The following is a 15,350-nucleotide window of genomic DNA, read 5'->3' as shown; positions in this document are numbered from 1 at the left end:
GACTCACCGACCATCCAGAACTCGTTTCACTCTTTGTTCGACTCTCCGCTTGTCTAGAAGAACCCCCAGGAAACAGACACACCTGGGAACTCCCTTGGGAAGGAATGGTTGCATGCTGCAGTTAGGATCCGGTCCACATTAGTGGTTCCGCAAAGTGTTTTTGCTTGAGCCAGCTCTTACATGTGTTCTGAAATCTTTTTGCCACTTTGTAATCAATCCCGTGCCCAAAGCGTGATACTTGGGGCAAGGATAGCCCTGCAGTCCCCACGCTGTCCAGCAGGTGAAGATGTGGTGATGTCTAGCACCGCGGCCAATCTTGCATCACAGCCTTTCTATGACTGGGGAGTGCCAACACTCGTGAGTTTTCTTGGGGACTGTTTGTATTGGGTAATGACCCTTGGATGGCTTCTGAAGTTGGATGAAGCTTTGCACTCCAGCAAATATCTTTTCCTAGACTGAAGATCCAGATGTACTGAGGATGTAAACCTCCCTGACCTTAGTCCACCCACTCTGCTCACCCCTGATCTTTGCCCATTGAACATGGCTGGGGCTACGCTCCTGCTGGACTGTAGAGACTCGGCCTTTTCATTGCAGCCCCTGAGATTCTAGCCGGGGCTACAACCAAAAGATCTGGGGCTATAGTCCCCCTAGACTCTCCTAGCAACACCTCTGCACACAACACAGTGCACTCTAAGACTCTTGCATGCTCCATACGACCAGCCAATAGCATGCCTGACCACAAGCCATCAGCAGTGCGGGAGGCGATGGATTACATACATTTCTCACACGAAAGTGGGTGAGTGAGATTGCCTAGTTTACAAACTCACTCATCCACGAACCCTGCTTTGCTGCATCGCATAAGTATACAGAAGCAAACAGAGTGACAGAAGAAAGTGTAACATGCAAACACAAATTGTCACAATAAGTTTGGGTTATTACCAGCAAAAAAAGGGAGGCATATATGGAAAATAAGCCCTGGACTCCATCTCTGCAGTACTTTACATCTCACCCAATTATTTTAACATCATTCTTGTGTAGGCTGCTCGTTCAAGGAATGGTTTTTTTTTAATGATGCTCTGTTAAAATATGAACACTTGTCTAGTTTGATTCGACTAGGTGTGTCTAGGGCTCAGAGAATGTATGTTTACACCAAAAAAGTGTGACCCCACTTCACTTGGGGAGTAGGTGGCGCCTACAATGATTTTCTATAGGTATTCAAACAAAGATGGCCTCAGCACTCGAGTTACATTGTGTTAGCGTGTGGAGGTTAGATAATAACAAGGAATACTACTTAAAACAGTATTCAAATAGTAGAAAAAGCAGTGACATCCTGAAAATGGAATTTACGAACAAGAAATGGACATCTTCAAAGTCTGCTATATTTTCCTGCCAACTTTCCCTGCAAGTACCAAGTTCAGTGTCCGTGAAGGATGTCTCCATTGGGACTTGTTAGTGGCAATGAATGGGAAGGATTCAACCAATGCAGCCATGCTGGAGGCTTCTACCCACGCGGAAGCAATGATGGAGTAGTGTTTCACCACTGCAGAAGCAAAGATAGGCATCACTGAGGTAATGGTGCAGCGTATCACCACTGCGGAAGCAAAGATGGAGAAGCGTGTCACCAACACGGACGCAAAGATTGGTTTCACTAAGGTAATAGAGAAGCGTTTCACTACTATGGAAAACAAACATGGGTTTCACTAAGGTAATGGTGAAGCGTTTCACCACTGCAGAAGCAAAGATGGAGAAGCGTTTCACCACCACAGAAGCAAAGATGGGTTTCACTAAGGTAAAGGTGAAGCGTTTCACCACATCAGAAGCAAAGATGGAGAAGCATTTCACCACCACGGACGCAAAGATAGGTTTCACTAAGGTAATGGTGAAGCGTTTCACCACTGTGGAAGCAAATATGGAGAAGCGTTTCACTACTACGGAAGCAAACATGGGTTTCACTAAGGTAATGGTGAATCATTTCAGCCCTGCAGAAGCAAAGATGGAGAAGTGTTTCACCCCTGCAGAGGCAAAGATGATTTTCACTAAGCTAATGGTGAAGTGTTGCACCACTGTGGAAGCAAAGATGGTGAAGCGTTTCACTACTACGGAAGCAAATATGGGTTTCAATAAGGTAATGGTGAAGCATTTTAGCACTGCAGAAGCAGAGATGGAGAAGCATTTCACCAGCACGGAGCAAAGATTGGTTTCACTAAGGTAATGGTGAAGCTTTTCAGCACTGCGGGAGCAAAGGTGGACAAGCGTTTCACCACTACGGTAGCAAAGATGGGTTTCACTAAGATAATGGTGAAGTGTTTCAGTCCTGTCGAAGCAAAGATGGAGAAGCGTGTCACCACCACAGAGGTAAATATGGGGTTCACTAAGGTAATGGTGAAGCGTTTTAGCACTGCAGAAGCAAAGATGGAGAAGCATTTCACGACTGCAGAAGCAAAGATGTGTTTCACTAAGGTAATGATGAAGCATTTCACCACCACGGAAGCAAAGATGGGTTTCACTAAGGTAATGGTGAAGCGTCTCACCACTGCAGAAGAAAGATGGGTTTCACTAAGGTAAAGATGGGTTTCACTAAGGTAATGGTGAAGAATTTCGCCACTGCTGAAGCAAAGATGGAGAAGCATTTCACCACTGCAGAAGCAAAGATGGATTTCACTACGTTAATGGTGATGCGTTTCACCACTGTGGAAGCAAAGATGGAGAAGCTTTTCACCACTGCAGAAGCAAAAATGCGTTTCACTAAGGTAATGGTGAAGCGTCTCACCACTGCGGAAGCAAAGATGGGTTTCACTAAGGTAAAGGTGAAGCGTTTCATCACATCAGAAGCAAAGATGGAGAAGCATTTCACCACCACGGACGCAAAGATAGGTTTCACTAAGGTAATGGTGAAGCGTTTTAGCACTGCAGAAGCAAAGATGGAGAAGCATTTCACGACTGCAGAAGCAAAGATGTGTTTCACTAAGGTAATGATGAAGCATTTCACCACCACGGAAGCAAAGATGGGTTTCACTAAGGTAATGGTGAAGCGTCTCACCACTGCAGAAGAAAGATGGGTTTCACTAAGGTAAAGATGGGTTTCACTAAGGTAATGGTGAAGAATTTCGCCACTGCTGAAGCAAAGATGGAGAAGCATTTCACCACTGCAGAAGCAAAGATGGATTTCACTACGTTAATGGTGATGCGTTTCACCACTGTGGAAGCAAAGATGGAGAAGCTTTTCACCACTGTGGAAGCAAAAATGGGTTTCACTAAGGTAATGGTGAAGCATTTCACCACTGTGGAAGCAAATATGGAGAAGCGTTTCACTAAAACGGAAGCAAACATGGGTTTCACTAAGGTAATGGTGAATCATTTCAGCCCTGCAGAAGCAAAGATGGAGAAGTGTTTCACCACTGCAGAGGCAAAGATGATTTTCACTAAGCTAATGGTGAAGTGTTGCACCGCTGTGGAAGCAAAGATGGTGAAGCGTTTCACTACTACGGAAGCAAATATGGGTTTCAATAAGGTAATGGTGAAGCATTTTAGCACTGCAGAAGCAGAGATGGAGAAGCATTTCACCAGCACGGAAGCAAAGATTGGTTTCACTAAGGTAATGGTGAAGCTTTTCAGCACTGCGGGAGCAAAGGTAGACAAGCGTTTCACCACTACGGTAGCAAAGATGGGTTTCACTAAGATAATGGTGAAGTGTTTCAGTCCTGTCGAAGCAAAGATGGAGAAGCGTGTCACCACCACAGAGGCAAATATGGGGTTCACTAAGGTAATGGTGAAGCGTTTTAGCACTGCAGAAGCAAAGATGGAGAAGCATTTCACGACTGCAGAAGCAAAGATGGGTTTCACTAAGGGAATGTTGAAGCGTCTCACCACTGCAGAAGAAAGATGGGTTTCACTAAGGTAAAGATGGGTTTCACTAAGGTAATGGTGAAGAATTTCGCCACTGCTGAAGCAAAGATGGAGAAGCATTTCACCACTGCAGAAGCAAAGATGGATTTCACTACATTAATGGTGATGCGTTTCACCACTGTGGAAGCAAAAATGGAGAAGCTTTTCACCACTGCGGAAGCAAACATGGGTTTCACTAAGGTAATGGTGAAGCGTCTCACCACTGCAGAAGCAAAGATGGGTTACACTAAGGTAATGGTGAAGCATTTCACCACTGCAGAAACAAAGATGGAGAAGTGTGTCACCACTGCAGAAGAAAAGATGGGTTTCACTAAGGTAATGGTGAAGCATTTCACCACTGCAGAAACAAAGATGGAGAAGTGTGTCACAACTGCAGAAGAAAAGATGGGTTTCACTAAGGTAATGGTGAAGAATTCCGCCACTGCTGAAGCAAAGATGGAGAAGCATTTCACCACTGCAGAAGCAAAGATGGATTTCATTAAGTTAATGGTCAAGCATTTCACCACTGTGGAAGCAAAGATGGGGAAGCTTTTCACCACTGCGATAGCAAAGATGGGTTTCACTAAGGTAATGGTGTAGCATTTCACTACTGCGGAAGCGGAGATGGTTTTCACTAAGGTAATGGTGAAGCGTTTCACCACTGCAGAAGCAAAGATGGGGTTCACTAAGGTAATGGTGAAGCATTTCACCTCTGCAGAAGCAAAGATGGTAATATTGAAGCATTTCACCACCACGGAAGCAAAGATGGATTTCACTATGGTAATGGTGAAGCATTTCTCCACCGCAGAAGCAAAGATGGGTTTCACTATGGTAAAGGGGAAGCCTTTCACCACTGCGAAGCAAAGATGGGTGTCACTAATGTAATGGTTAAGCATTTCACCATTGCTGAAGAAAATACAGCTTCCACTAAAGTAATGGTGAAACATTACACCACTGCAGAAGCAAAGATGGATTTCAATAAGGTAATGGAGAAGCATTCCACCACAGCAAAAGCAAAGATGATTTTCACTATGGTAATGGTGAATTGTTTCACCACTGTAGAAGCAAAGATGGATTTCACTAGGGTAATGGGGAATCGTTTCACCACTGCAAAAGCAAAGATGGATTTCACTAAGATTATGGTGAAACATTTCTCCACCGCAGAAGCAAAGATGGGTTTCACTATGGTAAAGGGGAAGCCTTTCACCACTGCGAAGCAAAGATGGGTTCCACTAATGTAATGGAGAACCGTTCCACCACAGCAAAAGCAAAGATGATTTTCACTATGGTAATGGTGAATCGTTTCACCACTGTAGAAGCAAAGATGATTTCACTAGGGTAATGGGGAATCGTTTCACCACTGTGAAAGGAAAGCTGGATTTCACTATGGTAATGGTGAAGCATTTCACCACTGCGGAAGCAGATGGATTTTACTAAGGTAATGGTGAAGCATTTCACCACCGCAGAAGCAAATATGGAGAAGTGTTTTTCCACTGCAGAAGCAAAGATGGATTTCACTCAGGTAATGGTGAAGCATTTCACCACTGCAGAAGCAAAGATGGAATTCACTAAGATAATGGTGAAGGGTTTCACCAACGCAGAAGCAAAGATGGATTTCACTAAGGTAATGATGTGTTTCACCATCACAGAAACAACGATAATTTTTCACTAAGGTATCTGTGAAGGGTTTGACTACTGCAGAAGCAAATATGGCTTTCACTAAGGTACGGTTGAAGCGCAGAAGCTAAGATGGAATTCACTGCGGCAATGGTAATCATTTCACCACTGCAGAAGCAAAGATGGATTTCACTAAGTTAATGGTGAAGCTCAGAAGCGAAAATGTATTTCACTAAGGCATTGGGGAAGCATTTCACCACTGCAGAAGCAAAGATGGAGAAGCGTTTCAACACTGCAGATGCACATATGGATTTCGCTATGGTAATGGTGAATCATGTCACCACTACAGAAGCAAAGATGGATTTCACGTAGGTAACGGTGGTGAGTTTCACCAATTTGAAAGGAATGTTGAATTTCACTAAGGTGGTGGGGACGCATTTCTCCAATGTAGAAGCAAAGATGGATTTCACTAAGGAAATGGTGAAAAGTTTCACCAGTGCAGAAGCAAATATGGATTTCAGTAAGGTGATGGTGAAGCATTTCTCCAATTTAGAAGCAAATATGGATTTCACTAAAGAAATGGTGAAGCGTTCCACAACTGCAGAAGCAAAGATAGATTTTACTAAGGTAATGGTGAAGTTGTTAACCACCTCAGAAGCAATGATGGATTTCACTAAGGTAATGCTGAAGTTGTTCACCACCTCAAAAGCAAAGATGGATTTCACTGAGGTAATGGTGATGTGTTTCACCACTGTGGAAGCAAAGATGGAGAAGCTTTTCACCACTGCAGAAGCAGAGATGGGCTTTACTAAGGTAATGGTGAAGCGTCTCACCACTGCAGAAGCAAAGATGGGTTACACTAAGGTAATGGTGAAGCATTTCACCACTGCAGAAACAAAGATGGAGAAGTGTGTCACCACTGCAGAAGAAAAGATGGGTTTCACTAAGGTAATGGTGAAGCATTTCACCACTGCTGAAGCAAAGATGGAGAAGCATTTCACCACTGCAGAGCAAAGATGGACTTCATTAAGTTAATGGTCAAGTGTTTCACCACTGTGTAAGCAAAGATGGAGAAGATGTTCACCACTGCGATAGCAAAGATGGGTTTCATTAAGGTAATGGTGTAGCATTGCACCACTGTGGAAGCAGAAAGGGTTTTCACTAAGGTTATGGTGATGTGTTGTACAACTGTGGAAGCAAAGATGGAGAAGCAATTCACCACTGCAGAAGCAAAGATGGATTGTACTATGGTAATGGTGAAGTATTTCACCACTGCAGAAGCAAAGATAAGTTTCACTAAGGCAATGGTGAAGCATTTCACCACTGCAAAAGCAAAGATGGATTTCACTAAGATAATGGTGAAGCTTTTCTCCACCGCAGAAGCAAAGATGGGTTTCACTATGGTAAAGGGGAAGCCTTTCACCACTGCAAAGCAAAGATGGGTTTCACTAATGTAATGGTTAAGCATTTTACCACTGCTGAAGCAAATACAGTTTCCACTAAAGTAATGGTGAAACATTTCACCAATGCAGAAGCAAAGATGGATTTCACTAAGGTAAGGATGAAGCGTTTCATCATTATGGAAGCAAAAATGGATTTCACTAAGGTAATGGTGAAGATTTTCCCTACTGCGGAAGCAAAGATGGATTTCACTAAGGCAATGGAAAAGCATTCCACCACAGCAAAAGCAAAGATGATTTTCACTATGGTAACGGTGAATCGTTTCACCACTGTAGAAACAAAGATGGATTTCTCTAGGGTAATGGGGAATCGTTTCACCACTGTGATAGAAAAGCTGAATTTCACATGGTAATGGCGAAGCATTTCACCACTGCATAAGCAAAGATGGATTTTACTAAGGTAATGGTGAAGCATTTCACCACTGCAGAAGCAAAGATGGAGAATTGTTTCTCCACTGCAGAAGCAAAGATGGATTTCACTAAGGTAATGGTGATGTGTTTCACCACTGTGGAAGCAAAGATGGATTTCACTAAGATAATGGAGAAGGGTTTCACCAACGCAGAAGCAAAGATGGATTTCACTAAGGTAATGGTGATGTGTTTCACCATCACAGAAACAAAGATCATTTTTCACTAAGATAACTGTGAAGGGTTTCACTACTGCAGAAGCAAATGTGGCTTTCACTAAGGTAATGGTGAAGTGCAGAAGCTACGATGGATTTCACTGCGGCAATGGTGAAGCATTTCACCACTGCAGAAGCAAAGATGGATTTCACTAAGTTAATGATGAAGCACAGAAGCAAAAATGTATTTCACTAAGGCATTGGGAAGCATTTCACCACTGCAGAATCAAATATGGATTTCACTGAGGTAATGGTGAAGTATTTCACCAATGCAGAAGCAAAGACGGAGAAGCGTTTCACCAATGCGGGTGCAAATATGGATTTTGCTATGGTAATGGTGAATCGTGTCACCACTACAGAAGCAAATATGGATTTCACTTAGGTAACGGTGGTGAGTTTCACCAATTTGGAAGGAAAGTTGAACTTCACTAAGGTGATGTTGAAGCATTTCTCCAATGTAGAAGCAAAGATGGATTTCACTAAGGAAATGGTTAAGCGTTTCACCACTGCAGAAGCAAATATGGATTTCACTATGGTAATGGTGAAGCATATCTCCAATGTAGAAGCAAAGATGGATTTCACTAAGGAAAAGGTAATGGGTTTCACCACTGCAGAAGCAAATATGGATTTCACTAAGGTAATGGTGAAGCGTTTCACAACTGCAGAAGCAAAGATGGATTTTACTAAGGTAATGGTGAAGTTGTTCACCAATTCAGAAGCAAAGATGGATTTCACTAAGGTAATGGTGAATTTGTTCACCACCTCAGAAGCAAAGATGGATTTCACTGAGGTAATGGTGATGTGTTTCACCACTGCAGAAGCAAATATGGATTTCACTAAGGTAATGGTGAAGCATATCTCGAATGAAGAAGCAAAGATGGATTTCACTAAGGAAAAGGTGAAGGGTTTCACCACTGCAGAAGCAAATATGGATTTCACTAAGGTAATGGTGAAGCGTTTCACAACTGCAGAAGCAAAGATGGATTTCACTAAGGTAATGGTGAAGTTGTTCACCACCTCAGAAGCAAAGATGGATTTCACTGAGGTAATGGTGATGTGTTTCACCACTGCAGAAACTCTGATGAATGGTGGTAATGATGAATATTTTCACCACTGCAGGAAATTTGAAGGATTTTACCTTAGTGGAAATGGTGAAGTCTGTCACCACTGCAGAAGCAAAGATGGATTTCACTAATGTAATGGTGAGGTTTTTCACCACTGCAGAAGCAAGGTTGGATTTTGCTATGATATTGGTGAAGCGTTTCATCACTGGAGAAACACTGATGGATTTAACTTCAGTGGTAATGGTGAAGGCTTTCACCAGCACAGGAAATGTGAAAGGTTTTACCTTAGTGGTAATGGTGAAGTGTTTCACCACTGCAGAAGCAAAGATTGGTTTTACTAATGTAATGGTGAAACATTTCACCTCTGCGGAAATAGCGATGGATTTAACTTCAGTGTTGATGATGAAGTGTTTCACCACCGAGGAAATAAAGATGGATTCCACTTGATGATGGTTTTTGTCACTGCAGAACATGGGATAGAATTAACTTTTGTGGTCATGGGGGAGGAGGCTACCATTTTGGAGATGCTTATGGATTTCACTTTAGTGACAATGATGTAGGGTTTCACCACTGTATATCCATAATGGATACAACGTTTGTGATACTTGTGGAGGGCATCACCACGATGGAATCAGTGCAGGATTTATCTTCGGTGGTGACGTTTGTAGGTTTAATTATTATGTATTTCACTTAAGTGATAATGGGGCAGGGTCTTACTAGTGCGACAATGCAGCAGATATATGAAGGAATCATCAATGTGGATAGAGGGAAGGATTGAATATTAGTGCGGCCTATGCCCCAAGACTATGGCCCCTCCTTCCCATTAGCATCAGGCTCACCCCCACGCTCCTACAATTCTGAAAAGAACTCAAGACCCACCTCTTGAAGGAGTCTCTCCTCCTCAACACCTAGTCCTTCACGTTGCCTCCGCACCACCTGACTCACTAGACGATCCCCGTCCCTCTCTTCCCTGCCACCATGTACAGCTGTACCACTCCTCTGTGCCCCTCTGTATCCTACCCTCTGATGTATATGTTCTGTTGTTACCTCTGTTATGCATCTGTACTGTTTTATACCTCCGTAAAGCCCTCCGTTGCTTCTCAAAGCTAGATCTGCAGTCAATACACACCATAAAATGAATGTTGGAGAGCTCCATCATGGTAGAAGTGGAGACAGATTTCACTTTGATGGTGGAGTCTCTTACCAGTGCAGAAATGCTGGAAATTTCCACCGTTGATAGATATCATTTTGGCGGTGATTTTGGGGGTTCCACCAGTGCAGGAACGGGGCAGGAGTTCAGTGTTAACTGTGGCAGCTCTAACTAGTGTCTGAATGCTTCACATTTCCCCATTGTGGAAACGCATGGACTTCATTTGGGGTTTGCCCCTGGCTCTCCTTCTGCTACCATTGGCCTGTCCTTGCAACACCTGGGCCACTGGAGAAAGGGACAGTGCCAAGAGCAGTTATCTGTGTTACACCTGATAAAGGTGTTGTAAATGCAGCTAAAAGTGCCACAGCTTTTCTCTTCTGGAATCTAGACCTCGTTAGCTGGAGAAATAACTGAGATGCAGGAAAAACCATGAAGCCGCCATCACTAACAGGTTTGCAGTCCATTAGTAAAGAATGCCTGAATGGTTGGGTTCAGAGGCGGGGCTGTCTGTTCCGCTCATACCCAGGCCTGTAGCAACATGAAGGGTATGGGGGCTAGGTCTAGCTAGCTGGAAATGGGTAAGAGCAGCCTGCAGTAATCAGTGACAGCACAGCATGAACGCAAATCTCATCAGTGTTTCTCGATTGTCTGCTTTGCACCTCCAGTGATCCACTGGGCCTGTGATGAGACGGGTGTGCTCCAGTGGCTCACTGCCACAAATCCTGACTGGGCACTGTGTGACCTGCCCCAGATTTGCCAGACCTGCACACGGGCACACTGTAGATAGATGAAAGGTGGGATAATTAATTTACAAGAAGTTGCCCTCCGCCTTTGAAGTAAACCATCTGTTGCTTACTTAGCAAAACTTGCTTTGGAAACAAGAGGATGCAGTGCAACATGGGTTCAGTTCCTATTCCAGTGCCTAGAAGCTGGAGGAAGTTGGCATTAAGCAACATATAAAGGATGACCAAAGAAAATGATAAAACAGGCCTTTTGTAGGGGTGATGTCATGGAGCTGCTACTGCTGTTTACATTTTAAAATAAAAAATAAAAAAACTGCAATTAGTGTGACCTGCAACAGATCCTTCCCCCCTGTCTCTCATCTAACGAACAAATCTGTGACTTACCAAATAAGCAAAAAGGAAAGGTTATGGCTGGAAGGTATCAAAACATTCATAACCACTGGCACAGCTCTGGGTTTGAGGTGTGTGCTTGAGGCTCAATGTTATGGAGATTGGTACTGGAAACAAAGATGTTGTACTAGTGATTTTACAGATGTTGGGAGAGAGTGTTTGAGATGTAATGTGTTCTAAGAGAGTTGACATGCATTGAATGCAGATATAAGATGTTTGCGGAGGGTAAGTGAGACTCACACTGTTGGGGTGTTCAAGGAGAGCACTGGAGACTTAAGTTGCTAGTTTGCTTGAGGTTGATGGTGTTGGAGAATGCTGGAGACTTTGGTTGCTGGAGGGTGGAACTGTATAAACATGAAATGTTGGAGCATGGCATTGGAGGTCTAAGGTGTTGGATGGCAGGAGTGGGCGCCACACATTTAAAGCTGTTGACAGAGGATTCTTAGAGACTCGCAGTGGATGGCGGGGTGCCCGTGGTGAAAATGGTTGGGGGAAATTCCGGCATTGGGCGACTGGTGGGAGTGGGTTGCTGTGCAATGGTTCAAAGTGCACTATTGACAAGAAAATCCCTGTGCCTATTGTGCAAGAGTAAAAGCAGGAAGTGGTGCAGCCTCTGGTTGTCTTCTGGTTGGATTTATGTTGTTCATTTACTGTTTCCAGTCTGTGACAACACACTTGGCAGGCACTGGATTTTGGCTCTTTAGGATTAGGCCTCTTCGAGATGCTCTGTCTGTTAACAGTTTAGCCCGAGTGATGTATAATAGTCCAGGTTGTTGTGTTGGACATATGCTTACATTCGCAGTAATTTGGTAACATGGGCCTATACACACTGATGGTGTTGCATTCTTGTTTGAAATGCATATCATATTTCATGGTTACTTAACCATATTTTTCTTAGTGTACTGAGAAGCAATTCTTTTTGATGCCTCTTCCTGTTTTGTCAATGGGTGAAAGGTCATGTGTCATCACTTCCTGTGATGTCACTGGTGTGTGGGGTCAAAAGACATCACTTCCTGTGCCGTCATCACAGGTCAAAGGTCATATGATGTCACTTCGCCTACCCCTGTCATTTTGGTGCATTGTCGTCCCTGTGGAAAAACTGAAAGAATTCACTTTATTTGTGCAAACACTGATGGATTTCAATTGACTGTTAACCATGGGGGGGTCTTACCAGTGCAGCAATGTTTCAGATTTCCCCATTGCGGAAACGGTGAAGGATTTCACTTTGCAGGTAATGGTAAGGGGGCGTTGTGTTGTGAAAACTGGCACAGATGTTTCTAGTGCACTAAACAGAGAGGACCGCTTTGTGTAAACCTATGGACTTGATTGGCTTGACAAGGAAAGGAAGGCAGGAAGGAAGAGTAAATGTGGCAGACATTTGCTTTTTGATGAATTTACCCTGTGAAAGCAACAAAAAGGGGATATCTTTCAGAATAAGCTGTCTGACGCTCATTTTGGGCTCTACTTAATGTAGGAAAAATGCAGGCGAGTCTTGGGTAAGGCTTTTACTCATGTTTCTTACGCCATGCCTCATTTTCAAGTATTTGCATGGCAGAGATGAGGGGCGGAACATAACTAATGTTTCCACCGCTCCTTTCTTCTCCACCATACAAATACTACAGCATTTGCGACAGCATGGATTTTCATGCCATGCTGGGAATCCCTATGGAGACGGCTGGCATTTTTGGGTGTAAGAAGCCTACAAATTCCATATGAATGCATTGAAAATGCTGCCTGCCATGTGGACATGGCAGGCAGAGTTTACTCAATTTGCATGGCGGAGTGCAAAAGGGGCGGCGTGCACACGTATACGCCACCTTCTGCTATCCACTTCTGCACTCTGCTGTGCAAAAGATGAATAACGTACAGGTCCCCTCTATGGGTTCTCTTTGCAACACACTGATTGCACATTTTAAAAGCTCGCAAAACGAAATACAAAAGGCACCATATTTTAGAGATAAGTTTCAAGCACTGAAATGGTTTCAATGGACCTTATCTGCTGAGTGCCTGGCCCCGCATCTTGGTCCCATAGGTGTTTGGCTCCTTGGTGCCTAGTGGCACACACTTCCTGCAAGCTCTAGGCGCTAGATCACGTCTGCCATACACCACCAAGAAGCACAGGGCAAAACTCACATGATCTGGAAGAGCTGCTTGTACTGCTCGTCTCCGCGGCCTCCTTCCACCTCACTGTCCAGCTTCTTAATGATCTCCTCCTCGAACTGCAAGAAAGGGAAGCAGGGCACAGTGATGACGTACGACACCATGGACGACTTAGCGCCTGGAGGCGGCTATACAGATGCACTTCATTCATTCCATCCACCGTTGACACAGTGATGAAGTCTGACATCTTGAATGAAACTGCGCCTATGGTTGGCATTACAGATACACTTCATTAATTCATGCATTCACACAGTGAGGAAGTGTGACGCCTAAGTCGACATAGTGCTTGGAGCTGGCTTACAGAAGCACTTCATTAATAATTCAATCATTTCATTATTCACTCATTACTTCAGCATGATGGCAGATGAGGTCTACCACCCCCCTACAGGTTGACCTTCTCCTGCTTACTCTTGACACATGTGCATCAACCAGTCTCCAGCTTCACTACATTCCTGTGTTTCCACTGTGGATACAAAAATTAGTGAGGCCATGCACATGTTGTAGCAAAGTGAATCCTGTAGAGCCCCGGAGTAGAAAAGGGTGAATGTGTGCGACTAGGCAGTGTTGCAAAGTTTGTTTTCTTGTTACTCAGATGTCAAATTCCAAGAAGAAGGGAAGGGCAGAGGGTGGTGAAGGCCTGGCACGACAGATACACGATAGTCATGAGCAGCACAAGTAAATTCCGCGAAGAGGGCCCCTGAGATGCAGAGAAGGGCATCATGACTGTGCAGTTTTAGGCTTATCAGCTCACCCCAGGAGTGTGTTTATGAGGAACTCTTCTGCACGAAGGAGGGATGGGGGGAGGAAGATTACGTGACTAACTGCCATGCTTATGTAAACTCATTTTCTGTGCACGTGCTAGAGATTGGAACCAATGATATTTGAAAATGTATATAAACCATGCAGACCTAATGCTTATCAGCTCACTTCCCCATTCTCTCAAGGACGCTGTAGTCATGCCCTTCTGCGGAAGATTGACAAATAAACCTTTGTGACTTGACCAGCCGTCTGAGTCCTTTTGGAGTGGGGTCCCCTTTGATGGAAGTCGGGTGAGCGAAAGTGTACCCCCATTTACTGGTGACAGCGAAGGGAGCCTAAGGTGTGGCAGCCCTGCACTGGGTGAGTCCTTGCAGGGCAAGGCTGGAGGGGTAATGGTATTGGGGCCCCATCGAATGAAGAAGCACCATTGACTGCACAAACACGTTACCCTTCCTCCGCCAGCCCCGCCGGGCGAAAGTACAGCAGGCTGCCACCCTTTGGGTCCAGCAGACTTCAAGGCGAAGACCCCACAGCAGGTGAGTGATTTAGGGATCCGGTTGGTAAGGCTGTTAAAGAAAGGAGTATCAGTTATATGGTAAGTATTAGTCTGAGATCTGTTATGTAGATCGTTCATGAAAAGGGTAATTAATGGATGAAATGAATATGTTTAAGTAAGGACCGGTCCGTTAAAAGGAATTAGTAGCATATATGTTGATTGTTTAAGGTTTAAGGATCATAGGAAACTTGGCTCCCCTTGGGAGGGGAATAGCGAAGCCACAATATGCCCCTCTCAAGGTAACTCCAGCATTTGAAATGCTGATCAAATATGGGTTGAATTCGAATTTGTTCCTAAAACAATGGGTAGAATCCACAAAAGGGTTGCTTGAACACAAGTGGGTGGAACATGAAACATTTGACTTGGACGCTATAGCGACCGTAGAAATAGAACTGGCAAAACGAAGAGTCTTTCCGGCTCAGTTTGATGATATAAGATTGTGGCGGGTAGAGGCGACTAGGAGGAAAAATGCACAGAATAAAAATTAGAGAAAGCAGCCGAAGCGGTCTGCAAATCAGAAGGTGAGGGAGTTAGACAATAAGGAAATACAGGAGAAGTGTGAGCAAATGGATAGACATATGTTGATAAAGGAAAGTGGAGGTATGTACCCATCCGTACCGGCACCTCGCTATGAGGACATAGCACGGGAAGCTGAAATAATTACAAATTACTTAGTATTCCCGGTGGCCTCAGCCCCGGCTATAATAACTAGAGCCGTGGAAGAGGGTGAGTACCCCATGAAGTATGGTATGGATCTCACTGATGTAGGTTTTGTGGAAATCGAAATAATATTGTACCTCCTATAGCATTGTTTGAATGTATGTTGGCCTACGCCAAGTTGTCTAAAAACATCGTGTACATAGATTCCGTGGCAAGGTCTTGACCTTAATGTATTGTGCAAATCGCCATCTTGGATTAAGCCGCCATTTTAGGTACTCTTGCA

General features: G+C 44.0%; 1 protein-coding gene across 1 annotated transcript in view; it reads right to left on the bottom strand.

Annotated features, from left to right (window-relative positions):
• Positions 1–15,350, bottom strand: part of LOC138516908 (dedicator of cytokinesis protein 2-like) — a 2,920,848-nt gene that overhangs the window by 261,955 nt on the left and 2,643,543 nt on the right. The window contains exon 35 of the mRNA XM_069632364.1: positions 13,066–13,151. Coding sequence (XP_069488465.1) covers positions 13,066–13,151 — 86 coding nt within the window. The remainder of the gene's footprint in view (positions 1–13,065; positions 13,152–15,350) is intronic.

Source organism: Ambystoma mexicanum, chromosome 6q, assembly GCF_040938575.1.
Source record: "Ambystoma mexicanum isolate Mex_15411 chromosome 6q, UKY_AmexF1_1, whole genome shotgun sequence".
Lineage (NCBI taxonomy): Eukaryota > Metazoa > Chordata > Amphibia > Caudata > Ambystomatidae > Ambystoma > Ambystoma mexicanum.
This window is presented reverse-complemented; position numbering and strand designations above follow the sequence as displayed.